The following is a 16,019-nucleotide window of genomic DNA, read 5'->3' on the forward strand; positions in this document are numbered from 1 at the left end:
ATAATAATAAAGTTTTATTATAATTTGTTATTATTTTGGGCTGTAAATTGCACGAACCACATGCAGAATGATTTCTTAGATGCTTCCACAGCCAAAGGCAATAAGCCAGAATAGCCAGGTCTTTAAAGCCAGTCCCCAATATTCCTGAGAGGAGAAGGGGAGACAAGGTTTTTCATGATCTGTCAAACTACAACAGTTCTCCCACCTATATCCAAGACCATCATCTTACCATAAAGACACCTAGGCCATTGAACACATTCTCAGCAAATAACTACTATATCTAATCTACAAGCCTGGCACTTCCTGCCGGTTTAGTTTTACTTATTTTCCTGGTCAATATCACTATGTCTCTCCCCTTTTATCACAATCTTCAGCCATCAGTTCAAGTTTGTCCCCATCTTTGCGGGAAAGAAAAGATAAAGGCATCCCAATCTTTCTTGAAATGAGTCAAGGACTTCTCCTTGAGCAACACCATCTGTTTCTCCCTCTCCACTGGTTCACACATCTTCATCAGCCATTCTTCTTGCATCAGAATTGCAGGTTCTTCCCATAGTTGGGCACAGAGGGGATTTGCTACAATAATCCAATCGGGGAGTCGTCTTCCATGTTTCCTGCCTAGTTCGTTGTGCAGCATCCCCAGCAAGGAAAACCCTGGTCTCATTATGATTCTAACCTTTACCATCTCATCTCTTTCAGTCCCAAGATTTCTAGGCTCTTTGTAAGACCACAACATAGGAAGAAATGTCCCAGCATTCTTCTTACATTTCCAACATTTGCTAGAACTTCCCCTAGACATCACTGGAATTCTCCCAAGGGATTCTGCTTTTCCTGCCTGGCAGAAGGGGGTTGGACTAGATGGCCAATGTGTACTCTTCCAACTCTACTATTCTATTAATCTTTGATTTGGGTAAGAAGGTAAGGGCCTAGAGAGGTGGGGGTTCCTCTCTCTGGATAAGCCCAAAAAGATGCTGGAGAGCGACCTGCAGAGGATGCTCTGGCTGATGCTGCTGCTTGGAGCAGAACGGGGATGGACTCCACGACCCATGGGATCAATGGTTTCATGGCGAAAGAACACATCTCTCCTCCTCCTCCCAGTCAGTTCTGCTTGTGTGCTGATGGGCTCATCATCCTCAGACCATGCAGGAATAAACAACGAAAGCACCCCCAATAGATGGTCTCTGTTTAAAAACCTCCAAAAGCGACTCTTATGGACTCCCTGCAGGAGCATTCTCCACCACTGAACAGCTCTTACCATCAGGAAAATATTTCTATTGTTTAGGTGAGGCCTGCACAACTGATCAGTGTTAGCGAGGGGTAGAGGACAAGGAGAAGCAGAGTAAAAACACACGCAACACCTCTGCTAGGAAGGCAGGTGAATTCCATCCCCTCATGGCCTCCTTGAGCTGCGCAATGGGACAGACTGTCTCATAGGCAAGTCATTGATTCCTGCCCCCAAAACACTGCACAGTCCTGGTCACAGTTTCACAGCCTCTCATCTCTTTGAATAAACACTCCCGAGTTCTGACTTTCATCCAAAATCCTTGGAGGTTTTATTCTTGATTTATTCACTACTGATAACTATTTACAGGTCTTTTCTTAATATACAAAGATACAAACACAATGAGAACTTCATACAACAAGGATGACGATGGATTACATCTGCAGAAAACTGTGGCAAGGCCTCTAACAACTAGCAGATATCAAGCCGCATGTGGCAGAGAGTCGTGCACATACAAGCCCCTCCCATGCTTCCCTCCAGAGGACAGGAAATGCCTCAGCTGTCCCTCTAGGATCATCTTCTCTGTTTCCTTAACCCTTTAGAGTACTGTGCTGCGAACACATGTCTATCGAGAACTGTATTTTTCCACACTGGAGGTATGTGTAATGCACTCTTATCTATTACATCCTTTTATACCTGACAGTCAGGGGGTCTTATTCACCCAAACAAACATTTGATGGCCTACTCCTCCCTCCCTGCCAAGGGAGAAGCCCTTCCTTCTTTACTCGAAGCTAAACATACCCAGCTCTCTCAGCCATTCCCTACAGCCCATCTCTGGAGATATTCTAGCTTGTCAATATCCATCTTGAGTTGTGCTACTGAAAAACAGAGACAGGGTTATTCCAGGTGAGGTCTGGCCAAAGCAGAAGAAAGGGGGCTGTGACTTCCTTGGATACAGAAACTATGCTCCTATTGGTACAGCCTAGAATCACATTGGCATTTATAGCTGCCACATCACACTCTGTTTTAAAAAAAAGAATTTATATTCAAAGACAAGAAAGAAAAACAAAAGCATGCTTATACAAATAACGATTTTGGCATTCTTTTTATGAAAAGAACTACTTAAGAAACATAAAAGACTCACAACACATACCTACATAAGAACAAAACTAATAGAAAAATGAATCTACAAAACTCTTGCTGCATGCTGGTTCTTATCTCTGTTTACTTACTTCAAATGTTGTTCTATATTTACTCTTCCATTTTAAATTATATTAAACTAATTCCTAAAAGCCACAACAAACAAATGCCCCCTCATTATTATAACTAGTAAATTAGAAGGTCCCAATCTTACGTGTAGTTATACAATTATTTTCCTTCATCAGCTTAGTTAAATTGTCTATCTCAACAGATTCAAGAATCTTCATCTGCCGATGTCATCATTCTTTGTCTTCCATTCTCTACAATTAGGGAGAGATGCTGTGTATCCTAATGAACATTTTGCCAATGGTAATGACTAAACAGTCTCAATTACTACAGGGGGTTTACTATAAGAAGGCATTATTATTATTATTATTATTATTATTATTAATCATTATCATCATCATTATTATCATTATGTTTATTTATAACCCAAAGCGGCTTACAATTAAAAATATGACCACACAATTTACAAATACACAAAGATTGGCCAAGGTCACAGTCCAGATGTAATAATAAATAATCATATATAATAAACCTTTATTTATATACTGCTCCATCTCCTCGAAAGCCTCAGGGCTGTTTCCAGCATGTACAAAACAGTCAGTTGTCAAAACAACATAAAATGTCATGAACAAACTAACATAATAAAAACAGTATCATAAAATAACAGTAAAAACAGTTCAATCAGTTTGCAGGGGTACAAACTGAAGTCCAAGTCCATAAATCAAGCCAAGCAGTCAGTACAGAATTTAAAGTCAACGATTCAGGGTACAAGAGTACAGAACAGGATTATAGGAACAAGGCCAGAGTCAAGAATTCTATTCGAGGGGCAGCAGAGCCAAGATCCAGGGCAAGATGCATGACGTTATATGTTACAAAAGAGCAATTCTTTTCGAAAACTCTTTTGTCATGAGATCTCAGCTGCTGCTCATTTCAGAAAGCCTTCACAGATCATCCCAGGAGAGTGTGATGCTTTTCTTGAGGCGGAAAAGGTCAGGTTAACCCCATCCAAGGTGGTTGCAATACTGAGAAAAATCCTTCTCTATGGGAGACCTGCTGCCAGAATCAGTCAAGCCAGAAAAAAACAAAGTTCTGTACATGACAGATAGAGAGCAAGGTGGCAGCCTTGCTTTTTCTGTCCATTCTCCCATTTTTTCTGCCTGGGACCCGTGATTGGGGAGATTTTTTAGCAGAACTACGAAACATAAAGGCAGGTCTTTTCTAGCTGTGTTCTTTGATGTCCAATGCACTGTGAACCTTTGTGAAGCTCTTTCCATATTCCATGAATTTATGTGACTTCTCCCCTGTGTGGCTCCTTTGATGGATACGCAAATGTCCACTCTGACTGAAGCTCTTTCCACATTCCATGCATTTATGTGGCTTCTCTCCTGTGTGGGTCCTTTGATGGGCACGCAGATTCCCACTGTGACTGAAGCTCTTTCCACATTCCATGCATTTATGAGGCTTCTCCCCTGTGTGGGTCCTTTGATGGATATGCATACTCCAACTGTTACTGAAGCTCTTTCCACATTCAATGCATTTATGTGGCTTCTCCCCTGTGTGGGTCCTTTGATGGATACGCAGATCTCCACTCTGACTGAAGCTCTTTCCACATTCCATGCATTTATGTGGCTTCTCCCCTGTGTGGGTCCTTTGATGGGAACGCAGACTGCAACTGTAACTAAAGCTCTTTCCACATTCAATGCATTTATGTGGCTTCTCCCCTGTGTGGGTCCTTTGATGGATACGAAAATGTCCACTCTGACTGAAGCTCTTTCCACATTCCATGCATTTATGTGGCTTCTCCCCTGTGTGGGTCCTTTGATGGGAACGCAGACTGCAACTGTAACTAAAGCTCTTTCCACATTCAATGCATTTATGTGGCTTCTCCCCTGTGTGGGTCCTTTGATGGATACGCAAATCTCCACTCTGACTGAAGCTCTTTCCACATTCCATGCATTTATAAGGCTTCTCCCCTGTGTGGGTCCTTTGATGGGAACGCAGACTGCAACTGTAACTGAAGCTCTTTCCACATTTAATGCATTTATGTGGCTTCTCCTCTGTATGGGTCCTTTGATGGATATGCAAATGTCCACTCTGACTGAAGCTCTTTCCACATTCCATGCATTTATGTGGCTTCTCCCCTGTGTGGGTCCTTTGATGGTTACGCAGATTCGTACTGTCACTGAAGCACTTTCCACATTCCAAGCATTTATGTGGCTTCTCTCCTGTGTGGGTCCTTTGATGGGAACGCAGTTTTCCACTCTCAATGAAGCACTTTCCACATTCCATGCATTTATGTGGTTTCTCCCCTGTATGAGTCCTTTGATGGGTACGCAGACTTCCACTCTGACTGAAACTCTTTCCACATTCCATGCATTTATGTGGCTTCTCCCCTGTGTGGGTCCTTTGATGGGTACGCAGATCTCCACTCTGACTGAAGCTCTTTCCACATTCCATGCATTTATGTGGCTTCTCCCCTGTGTGGGTCCTTTGATGGGAGCGTAAATGTCCACTCTGACTGAAGGTTATTCCACATTCCATGCATTTATGTGGCTTCTCTCCTGTGTGGGTCCTTTGATGGGAGCGTAACTTTCCACTCTCACTGAAGCTCTTTCCACATTCCATGCATTTATGTGGCTTCTCCCCTGTGTGGGTCCTTTGATGGGCATGAAGACTTGCACTGTGACTGAAGCTCTTTCCACATTCCAAGCAGCTATGTGGTTTTTCCCCCGTGTGGATCTTTTGATGGGCACACAGACTTGCACTCTGACTGAAACTCTTTCCACATTCCATGCATTTATGAGGTTTTTCCCCTGTATGGATCCTTCGATGGATACGCAAATGTCCACTCTGACTGAAGCTCTTTCCACATTCCACACATTTATGTGGTTTCTCCCCTGTGTATGATTTTGACAAGGAATTGAGATTTTCCATTCTTTTATGATTCAAATATTATGACAGAAGTTCACAGATATGTACTCCTGAACAGGACAAGATTTCCTCTTCTCAGTCTTTGTATTGCTGTAATCTTCTTTCCTCTTCACCAAGCTCCTCTTATTACAGCATAATGCTCCCTTTCCTTCTCGAATACACAGCTGTTTAGCTTGAGATATAATTTTTCCAACTTATTTCTTGTTCTTGTCTGTGCTGTGTTCTTTCATTTCACACCTAAGGCAAAGGGCAAAGTGTTCTTCACAAGGTTCATTCAGAGGTTACCTGCCAGACGAATGAGAGGAAAATCTCATCAGGAGTGGAGCAAAGAAAGATCTCACTGGACATGAAGAACAAAAGTCTACTGCTGTCGCAAATGCAGGGGAAAGATTGGCCCAACTCAGAAAAGCCAATTGCCAAACAAATATAAATCCCTGCTCAGATACAAAGGGGATTGTGGCCCAAGATTCTGTGAATGAGATTTCGTGCTCTACAATGGCTTAAGCTTCTAATCCAACCTTTGTAAACGAAGACCTGTAACAGTATGGTCAGCACAGAAAGGGGCTAAGGTTGCAAAGCATTTCCTGTCTAGATCCCGCTTCCTCACATCCCAATTCACACTTGAGTGACCAGAATGGGCAGACCATCCCAAGGGATCAGACTTGGGAGAAAAATATTTCATTGTCTTGTGTAGATTTCTTCCAACTCAGGAAAAAAGATATTTTCCTGATCCTCTCTATCCCTACAACATGATCCCTGCCCCACATTTGTTCCATTGCATCCTAGTCTCCAAGGCAGTAGAAAACAAGCTTGCTCCCTCCTCCCTATGACTTCTTCTCACATATTTGTACATGACAATCATGTCTCCTCTCAGCCTTCTCTTTTACAGGCTAAACATTCCCAGCTCTTTCAACCGATCCTCATCAGGCTTGTTCTCCAGACCCTTGATCCTTTCCCTCACCCTCCTCTGGACACATTCCAGCTTAGAGTCAACATCTCCAATTACGGTACCCAGAATGGAACACAGTGTGATTCCAGGTGTGGTCTGACCAAGTCAGACTAGAGGAGGAGCATGATTTCTCTGGATCTAGACACTAGACTCCTCTTTATGCAGGCCAAAATCCCATTGGCTTTTTAAACCACCGCGTGACATTGTTGGCTCATGTTCCCCTTCCTCCCCACGAGGATTCCAAGATCTTTTTCATACGTCCTGCTACCAAGCCAAGCATTGTCCCCCATTCTGTATACTGTATTTGCATTTCCTTTTTTACTGCCTCAGTGGAGTATCTTGCATTTTTCCCCGTTGAACGTCATTTTGTTAATTTCGGCCAATCATCTCTCTAATTTGTTAAGATCATTTTAAATCCTGCTCCTGTCTTCTGGAGCATTAGCTATCCCTCTGGATTTGGTGTTCTCTGCAAACATGATGATCATGCTTTCTAATCCTTCATCTAAGTCAGTGGTTCTCAACCTGTGGGTCCCCAGATGTTTTGGCCTTCAACTGCCAGAAATCCTAACAGCTGGTAAACTGGCCGAGAACCACTGATCTAAGTCATTAATAAAGAGAAGGGGCACCGGAGGAGGGCAAAGGGACTTGCAGAAGACATGCAGAGGGAAAAGGAGGAACAAATGAGGATTGGAAACCTCTGCAATCTCTAGAGTTGCTTATAATTTTTTTAAAAACAAGGTTCCTATATATATATATTGTGGTCAAAAGCACAATCCATTCTCTAGCTCAGTGGTTCGTAATCCTTTTTTGACCAGGGACCATTCTCCAACATTAGTACCAACTGGGTTACGAATCAGTTTTTGGTCAAATTGAGATTCAGTTTGGGGTTTTTGGGGTGCTGATTCAGAAAACTGCACTGGATAGACCACATTAGCTCTAGTTTCTGGTATAGAACATATGCCATCCAGTATTTGCCATCTGCTCACCCACAGGAAATCATATTTAATTATCTAAAACTGATGTGGTCTATCCAATGCCATGACCTGAATCAACACCCCAAATAACCCCAGGAACGCGCCTAAAAACAAGAGACCAAGAAAAAAAATGGTTGTGATGTGTTATTATCTGAGGATTACTACAGGAAAGGAGATTCCACCTGAACATCAGGAAGAACTTCCTCACTGTGAGGGCTGTTCGGCAGTGGAACTCTCTCCCCCGGGCCGTGGTGGAGGCTCCTTCTTTGGAGGCTTTTAAGCAGAGGCTGGATGGCCATCTGTCGGGGGTGCTTTGAATGCGATTTCCTGCTTCTTAGCGGGGGGTTGGACTAGATGGCCCTTGAGGTCTCTTCCAACTCTACTATTCTATGATTCTATGATTCTATGATTTTGTTAACACTCATTAAAAAAAAGAAAAGAAGAGGAGGGGCCTGAGGTTGAAAAAAATGCAAAAAGTGGAGCACTGAAACTGTCCCTAATGGCAACAACAATAGCAACAACAACAACAACAACTTTGGGGGATTAAACAGGGTCTTTAAAAAAGGGCTGCTTTCCCATTACAACTGATGTGTGGCAATGGGAGCTAATAATAACAATAATCATTACTTTGGTGGACTCCCCTTCTACTGCCCTGGAGACTAGGATGCAATGGAGCAACCCTCGCGTGTGTTGCTGGGTGAGTCTTCTCTGCCCTGGCCTGAGAAGCCGAGAAAGCACAGGTGAAGGCAACACGCTGGTGTCTCTCTCCTTCCTTCCTTCCTTCCTTTTCTCCCTCTCCTCTCTCGCACTCCTCCAACAGCGGCATGCACCCCTGGCACATGCACAGTTGCAGTTTTCCCCACATGTATAGCGGCCCACAGGTTGGGAACCACTGCTCTAGCTGCTGGATTGGACCTCATCAAAAATGATATACATTTGTCCAGATCAAACTGGATTTCCGTCAGATAGCATATTGGCAGATTCCACACGGAGAGCATGAAATATAACACCTAAGACCCCTCCAAGGCCTCCCTCCTCAGTGGGTTTCTTGAGACAGGAAACGGGAGGAACAGAACTTGAATCCCCAAATGGGAAAAAGGCTGATACTCAGAAGCGCTGCTCACCCATGGGTTCCTCTGAGCTCCCTCCCTAAGTTTTCAGAGGGGCGGGGAACAGATCCAACCCACAAATCCCTGCCATTCCTTAGGCCATTTGAGCCAGAGAGGGATCCCTGGTCCATACTCCGACTGAGGCTTTAACACGGGAAACGAGCAGAATTCTGGGAAATGTAGTTTAGAGTGGGGTCTTTTGAATTCTCTGCCACGGGCTTCCTCGCCTTCCCAAACTACATTTCCCAGAATTCTCCTGACTGCCTTGTTCGCCTGCTCCTCCGCCCTAAAAGTTGTGGTGGGGAAAACACCATCTTCATTTTCTAAAGGGATGCTTAGATAAACAGGGATTTTTGGGAGCTGAATCAACCCTGTGAGGTAGGCAACGTTGCGAGGCAGTAACTCCAAAGCTGACCTAGTAAGTTTCCTATTATTATTGTTGTTATTTCAAAGGCTGAATGTGCATCTCTTGGGATGGTTTGAGTGTGCAGAAGCGGGTTAGACTGGATGACCCCTGGGATCTTTCTGAAATATTAAAAAATAACTGGGTATATATATATATAAACAAGTACAGTAGAGTCTCACTTATCCAAGCTTCACTTATCCAAGGTATATATTATCCAAGGCAGTCTGCCTTTTAGTAGTCATTGTTTTTGTAGTAAATGTTGCAACGTTTTGGTGCTAAATTCGTAAATACAGTACAGTAATTACTACATAACATTATTGTGTATTGATCTGCTTTTCCTGTCAATTTCTTGTAAAACATGATGTTTTGGTGCTTAATTTGTAAAATCATAATGTAATTTTATGTTTAATAGGCTTTTTTCTTAATCCCTCCTTATTATCCAAGATCTTTGCTTATCCAAGGTTCTGCCGGCCCGTTTATCTTGGATAAGTGAGACTCTACTGTACTCTCAGTCTGTACGACCGAGTTTTTTTTTTTTTTAAGTAAACAGGAATCAACACAGCCACCCAAAAACGCATGAGTGAAAGCCTCCCCCCCCCCCAACCGCACGCACGTGATGGAAGGAAAACACTGCACAACCATCCGTAGTGAGGCCCAGCCACGGAGTCAGACTGCGGCTCGGACACACATTAGAGAATGGATGCAGTTAGGCCCCACTTTTAGCTCAGCTTGCCCTTATTATTATTATTATTATTATTCCCTGCTGTATCTTCCCAAGGGAGACTCAAAGCGGCTTGACATAAAAGCATTAGTACAGGGGTCCCCAAACTAAGGCCCGGGGGCCGAATGTGGCCCTCCAAGGTCATTTAACTGGCCCCCACCCTCAGTTTTATAATATAATATTTTTGTATTAGTTTTAATAATATAATATATTGTATATACATGTAATATTGATAATAATATTATGTTATACAATATAATACTAATAATAATACCATATAATAATATTAATTATATGTTATATATTACAGAGCATATATCAGTATAGTGGTATAGTTCAATATAGAATTATATAATGCTAATATTGTGCTATACTAATAATATAATGTATTTATATAGTAATTTGTTACCAGTATTGTACTATACTAATATAATATTGTATGTAAATTTAATTTGTATGCCGCTCTGAGTCCCCTTCAGGGTGAGAAGGGCGGCATATAAATGTAGCAAATAAATAAATAATAAATAAATAAATATTGTATGTACATATAGCTGCTCTGAGTCCCCTTCGGGGTGAGAAGGGTGGGATATAAATGTAGTAAATAAATGCAGTAAATAAATAAATAATTTTATACTTAGGCTCTGCCAAAGTCTGAAATGAGTTGAAGTTACACAACAGCAACAATCCTAATTAACTTGACTATCTTATTGGCCAGTAGCAGGCCCACACTTTCCATTGAAATCCTGATAGGTTTATGTTGGTTACAATTGTTTTCATTTTTAAATATTGTATTGTTCTTTCTTTGCTGTTGTTGTTTCACTACAAATAAGACATGTGCAGTGCGCATTGGAATTTGTTTGTATTTTTTCCAAATGATAATTCGGCCCCACAACAGTCTGAAGGATTGTGGACCGGCCCTCTGCTTCAAAAGTTTGAGGACCCCTGCTAGACAATGGGGCTTTCATGTTATTGACCCTGATCTCAATCCCTCCTTATCTTCTTCATGTTACAAGTATAAGCTCAAAATCGTATGGGAACCGGTTCTGACTTGATGTATTGTTATTATTTGAAAGTAACTTCTTTTCTCTGGAACATCTTTTTTCCCAAACATCAGCATTTTCTCTCCTGCACAGGCCTTCCTTAAATATAGGCCTTTTCCAACTTAGGTCGATCAAAACATATGGGACTTGTAGTCATTACAAGTATCTTTGAAAATTCTCTTTTTTAAACCCACGTCCCTCTCATTATGACGACCGAAACGGCCCAGTTTATGCTTGTGGAATACGTGATCCATTGTGGGGCCGGGCTGTGGCGCAGGCTGGTGAGCAGCTGCTGCAATAAATCACTCTGACCATGAGGTCATGAGTTCGAGGCCAGCCCGTGGCGGGGTGAGCACCCGTCAATTAAAAATAAAATATAGCCCCTGCTCGTTGCTGACCTAGCAACCCGAAAGATAGTTGCATCTATCAAGTAGGAAATAAGGTACCACTTATAAAAGTGGGGAGGCAAGTTTAACTAATTTACAACGTGGGAGTGAGGAGGTGCCTTTGCTTCAAAAGTTTGAGGACCCCTGCACTAGAGAATGGATGCAGTTAGGCCCCACTTTTAGCTCAGCTTGCCCTTATTATTATTATTATTATTATTCCCTGCTGTATCTTCCCAAGGGAGACTCAAAGCGGCTTGACATAAAAGCATTAGTCTATAATTAAAAATATACAAATATATAAACATTTAAAGCGAATAAAACACGAACAGCACAAAAGATTCACAGTTGATTTTCATCAAAAACATTCCAAGTTAAACACCACAGCACCCCCTGACTTGATCTCTGGGCGGGGGTGGGAGAGAGGGGGGAAGGCGCATGCGCGATGGGCCCGGAGGGCAGAGCAGGCCGCAGAGGCCCCGGGAGAGGCAGGAAAGAGGGAGGCCTGTGGGCAGAGGCAGGGCCAGGCGGAGGGGGAGGGTGAAGGCCGGAGAGGGGGGGGGGAGGGAGGGGGGCAAACTCGGGGACCACACAGCCCCACACTCACCCCTCCTCCGCTCTCTTCTTCCTTTGTCTCCCGCACTCGCTCGCTCTCTCCTCCTCCTCCTCCGGAAGTGCGCTCACCCGCCCAAACTCGTCCTCAGCCTCTCTAGGAAGAGGCTTCCCTTCCTCGGTGGACTTCCGCCCGGGCCCAACATGGCAGACGTCGGCAGGATGCCCACAGAGGGGCGGGGCTTCGCGGCACTTGAACGGAGCCCGACACAGACAGGCAGAGACGCACCTCCTTTCTTTTCCTCCAATGGGAACCCGCCTTCCTCTCTGACGTCATCGGTCTCCGGGCAGACTCTCCCCCGGCCCTTTTTGTTCCCCGTTCGGCCGTTAACGGTCATTCTAGGGACCCGCCAATAGGAATCGGGCTCCTGCCGCAGCGTCACCCGTCTCCGGGCAGACCCTCTGGGGCTGCTGCTGCTGCTGCCCAGTCCGGGACGGTGAAGAGGCCGAACTCAGGCCCGCAGGCTCTCTCTCTCTCTCTCTCTCTCTCCCGGTGAGATTTAGAATTAGAATTGTTTTGAATATGGAATATTACAGGTCTGCTATATAATTATTTTATTATTATTATTATTAAACTTTATTTGTACCCCGCTAGCATCTCCCGAAGGACTGACAAAGGCCAAGGCCTCAACACACAATATAACAATACAAAACAAAAGGCAAATTAAAAGGAATTAAAACAGTGTAAACCAATAAATAAGGGGGAGGGTTCAGGCCGGAGAGGGGGGGGAGGGAGGGGGGGAGGGAGGGGGCAAACTCGGGGACCACACTCACCCCCTCCCCCTCCTTGGTCTCGCTCGCTCTCTCCTCCTCCTCCCCAAGTGCGCTCACCCGCCCTCTCGCGTCCTCAGCCTCTCTAGGAAGAGGCCTCCCTTCCTCGGTGGACTCCCGCCCGGACCTAACATGGCAGCCGCGGGCAGGATGCCCACAGAGGGGCGGGGCTTCGCGGCACTTGAACGGAGCCCGACACAGACAGGCAGAGACGCACCTCCTTTCTTTTCCTCCAATGGGAACCCGCCTTCCTCTCTGACGTCATCGGTCTCCGGGCAGACTCTCCCCCGGCCCTTTTTGTTCCCCGGCCGTTAACGGTCATTCTAGGGACCCGCCAATAGGAATCGGGCTCCTGCCGCAGCGTCACCCGTCTCCGGGCAGACCCTCTGGGGCTGCTGCTGCTGCTGCCCAGTCCGGGACGGTGAAGAGGCCGAACTCAGGCCCGCAGGCTCTCTCTCTCTCTCTCTCTCTTCCGGTGAGTCTCGTCCCCAGGCCTCCTCCCGAGGGCCCACGGCTCTCCCCCGCCGGAGTCTTGGTCGCCCTTTGCCCAGGAGAAGGCGTTTCCATCCCACAGAAAGGGAATAGGAGGGCCGGGGGGGCGAGGCCCTGGTCAGGCCCTCAGGACGGTGTCCGGTGTCCGTGTGAGAAGAAGGGCCTCAGGACTGCTGCTGAGAGGGAGGGGCGGGGAAATGAGGGGGAGAAAGAAGAGGCGCCTCAGGAAGAGCCGGCATTGGCCACACATGATCAGATGGCATTGGGAATTAAAAGTTAAAAGAGGGGATTTTAAAACAAAGGGATTCCCACGATGGAGGGAGAGAAATTATTGGAAGAGGATTAAGAAAGGAGGATGGGAAATGACCCCCACAAGAGGGAATGAAGTTTTGGTCAGAGGAGGCTCAGGGGGAGGGAGGGGGGCGTGGTGCCATGGGGGACACACACACACACACATATATATATATATGACTGAACATAACTGGATGCAAAAATGTAGAATTGTTTTGAATATGGAATATTACAGGTCTGCTATATAATTATTTTATTATTATTATTATTATTAAACTTTATTTGTACCCCCGCTAGCATTGAAGGGGAAACTGGTCCCTCAAAAACCCAACGGGATCTTGCCAGCTGTAGATAAAATCACACCTAAGCCAAAATAGGTCAGAAGCAAAGTTTTCACAGTTTATTTCTACTGATCAGAAGAAGACGGACAGTGTGGCATAGCAAAGCAATGCTCTCAGAAAACACTGCCGCCCCCTTTGGCAATTAAAGGGGCTTTTTATAGCCTCACGATTACATCAATTACATCAGCCAACTTCTCATTGGATACATCTTCCTGTACATGCAGGACTTGATTGGATGATATAGCTTTTCACGAGGTGTCCACGCGTGCAAGCATAGCTACTTCCTATTACAAATATGGTATTATTATTTCATAACTTTCCTGTTTTCCACTTTTCTCTTCTTGGAAACTACCTAATCTTCTTGCCAGGGAGTTTACTGGAAACATCTGGTCCTTGTTTCCTGTTTTCCCGGTCCTACTCTCAAATGGAAACCAGATGGCCTGTTTCGTAATAAACACATATTTCTCTCGCCTCCTCCTTTTCTCTTTGGCAGTTTATCCTACGACCCCCCCTTCAGCATCTCCCGAAGGACTCGATGCGGCTTACAAAGGCCAAGGCCTCAACACACAATATAACAATACAAAACAAAAGGCAAATTAAAAGGAATTAAAACAGTGTAAACCACAAGCAATAACAATACGCTAAAACACAATAAAACAATATAACAAAATATTTTTAAAAAGAACAATATCAATGTCTTCTGTGTCACCGAGGAAGAGGAAGGAGGGGGAAGAGAAGCCTTGTCTTTGTGAAAGCGATTCCATCCATCTCTTATTTATTTATTTATTTATTTATTTATTTACAGCGTTTATATTCCGCCCTTCTTTCTCACCCCGAAGGGGACTCAGGGCGGATCACATTACACATATTAGGCAAACATTCAATGCCTTTTAACATAGCTCCGAGCGGGCCTCGAACTTATGACCTCCTGGTCAGTGATTCATCGCAGTTAATTGCACTGGCTTGCTCTCCCGTCTGCGCCACAGCCTCGGGCTCTTCTCTCTTCAGCCCAAACCCTAGTATTAGACACATGGTCTCAAGCAGGGCTCCCCAAACTACGGCCCGGGGGCCACGTGCTGCCCATTGAGGCCATTGATCCAGCCCCCACGGTTGGGAACCCCTGGGCAAAAATAATAAAATTGCAACAGCACAGTCGAAGGAACAATGAACACAAGTGCAGGTCAAGAGTCTAATTAATGCAGACAAGTCGAGTACTGCGGATCTACATCAGGAGCAAGAAGAAACTATGGCCAAGGTTATAGTTCAATGGTCACATGCCAGGGGTTCATTCAGCAGAGTTGATCAAATAACAACCAAGAAATCAAGAGTACAAACTGAATTCAGAGTCCAGAAAGTCAAGAACACAAACAAAGTCCAAAGTGTTGTTGAAGGCTTTCATGGCCGGGATCACAGGGTTGTTGTATGTCTTTCGTGAAACATGAAAGGCACTGCAGACTAATTCAACCAGAGAAATCAGCCATAGCAGAGCACTTGATGAACCAGCCTGGACACAGTATATTATTTGAGAACGCAGAAATGCTGGACCACTCCAACAACTATCATGTCAGACTGCACAGAGAAGCCATTGAAATCCACAAGCATGTGGACAACTTCAACAGAAAGGAAGAAACCATGAAAATGAACAAAATCTGGCTACCAGTATTAAAAAACTCTAAAATCAAAACAGTAGATGGGAATCAACACTCTGAGGGCAGAGCACAGCTAATGACTGAACAAAGGATGCCTCCCAGGCAAGAGACAAAACCTTTCCAATGCTAATTAGGGTGATTAACTGAAACATTAATGCTGCCTTCCCAGTGACAAAGGACTCTTGCCACACCCTGGACTCTCTACAGATATATATTCTTTCCTTTCCTTGCCTAGTTTATCCTTACCTCACAACCTCTGAGGATGCCTGCCATAGATGTGGGAGAAACGTCAGGAAAGAATACTTCTGGAACATGGCCACACAGCCCGAAAGACATACAACAACCCCAAAGTCATAAACGAAACCAGGAAGTCAGTCCAGAATTTAGAATCAAAGATTCAGGATACAACAAAGTCCAGAAAAGGGTTAAAGGTACAGGGCTGGAGCCCAAAATTTTAACCAAGGGGCAGTAATAATAATAACGATTTATATTCTGCCCTATCCCCCCAAAGGGACTCAAGACGGATCACAGTGCATACAGTACACATGCATGGGAAACAATCAATGCCATTGAATGCAGAAGAGCCAAGACATAAGGCAGGAGTATGAAGATATGACGTTATCTGCTACCAAAGAGCTTTTTTTTTTTTTCAGAACCTTTTATCCAGAGATCTCAGCTGCTGCTCATTTCAGCAAACCTTCACAAATCATAGGGTTGTTGTATGTCTTTCGGGCTGTGTGGCCATGTTCCAGAAGCATTCTCTCCTGACATTTCGCCCACATTTCATCACATTTCACAAATCATCCTAGAAGCCTGCGATGGGTCTCCTTGGGGAGGAGGTTAGGTGAACCCCTTCCAAGCTTGCTGCAATCCTGAGAAAAGAGCCCCTTTGAGTGACACCTGCTCCCAGTAGCCGTCAACCAAG

General features: G+C 44.5%; 1 protein-coding gene across 1 annotated transcript; it reads right to left on the bottom strand.

Moving 5' to 3' along the window:
- Positions 1–1,526: 1,526 nt before the first annotated feature.
- LOC134296838 (zinc finger protein 709-like) lies at positions 1,527–12,896 on the bottom strand. The gene is made up of 2 exons (XM_062972744.1): positions 11,546–12,896; positions 1,527–5,641 (listed from the first exon to the last, which is right to left on the bottom strand). The coding sequence occupies exon 2, from the start codon at positions 5,357–5,359 to the stop codon at positions 3,644–3,646; it is 1,716 nt and encodes a 571-aa protein (XP_062828814.1). The 5' UTR covers positions 5,360–5,641; positions 11,546–12,896; the 3' UTR covers positions 1,527–3,643.
- Positions 12,897–16,019: the final 3,123 nt, after the last annotated feature.

Source organism: Anolis carolinensis, chromosome 2 (genome assembly GCF_035594765.1).
Source record: "Anolis carolinensis isolate JA03-04 chromosome 2, rAnoCar3.1.pri, whole genome shotgun sequence".
Lineage (NCBI taxonomy): Eukaryota > Metazoa > Chordata > Lepidosauria > Squamata > Dactyloidae > Anolis > Anolis carolinensis.

Bases quoted from the DNA above. Each gene is read 5' to 3' on its own strand.
- LOC134296838 (XM_062972744.1), bottom strand. From the start codon at position 5,359: ATGGAAAATCTCAATTCCTTGTCAAAATCATACACAGGGGAGAAACCA.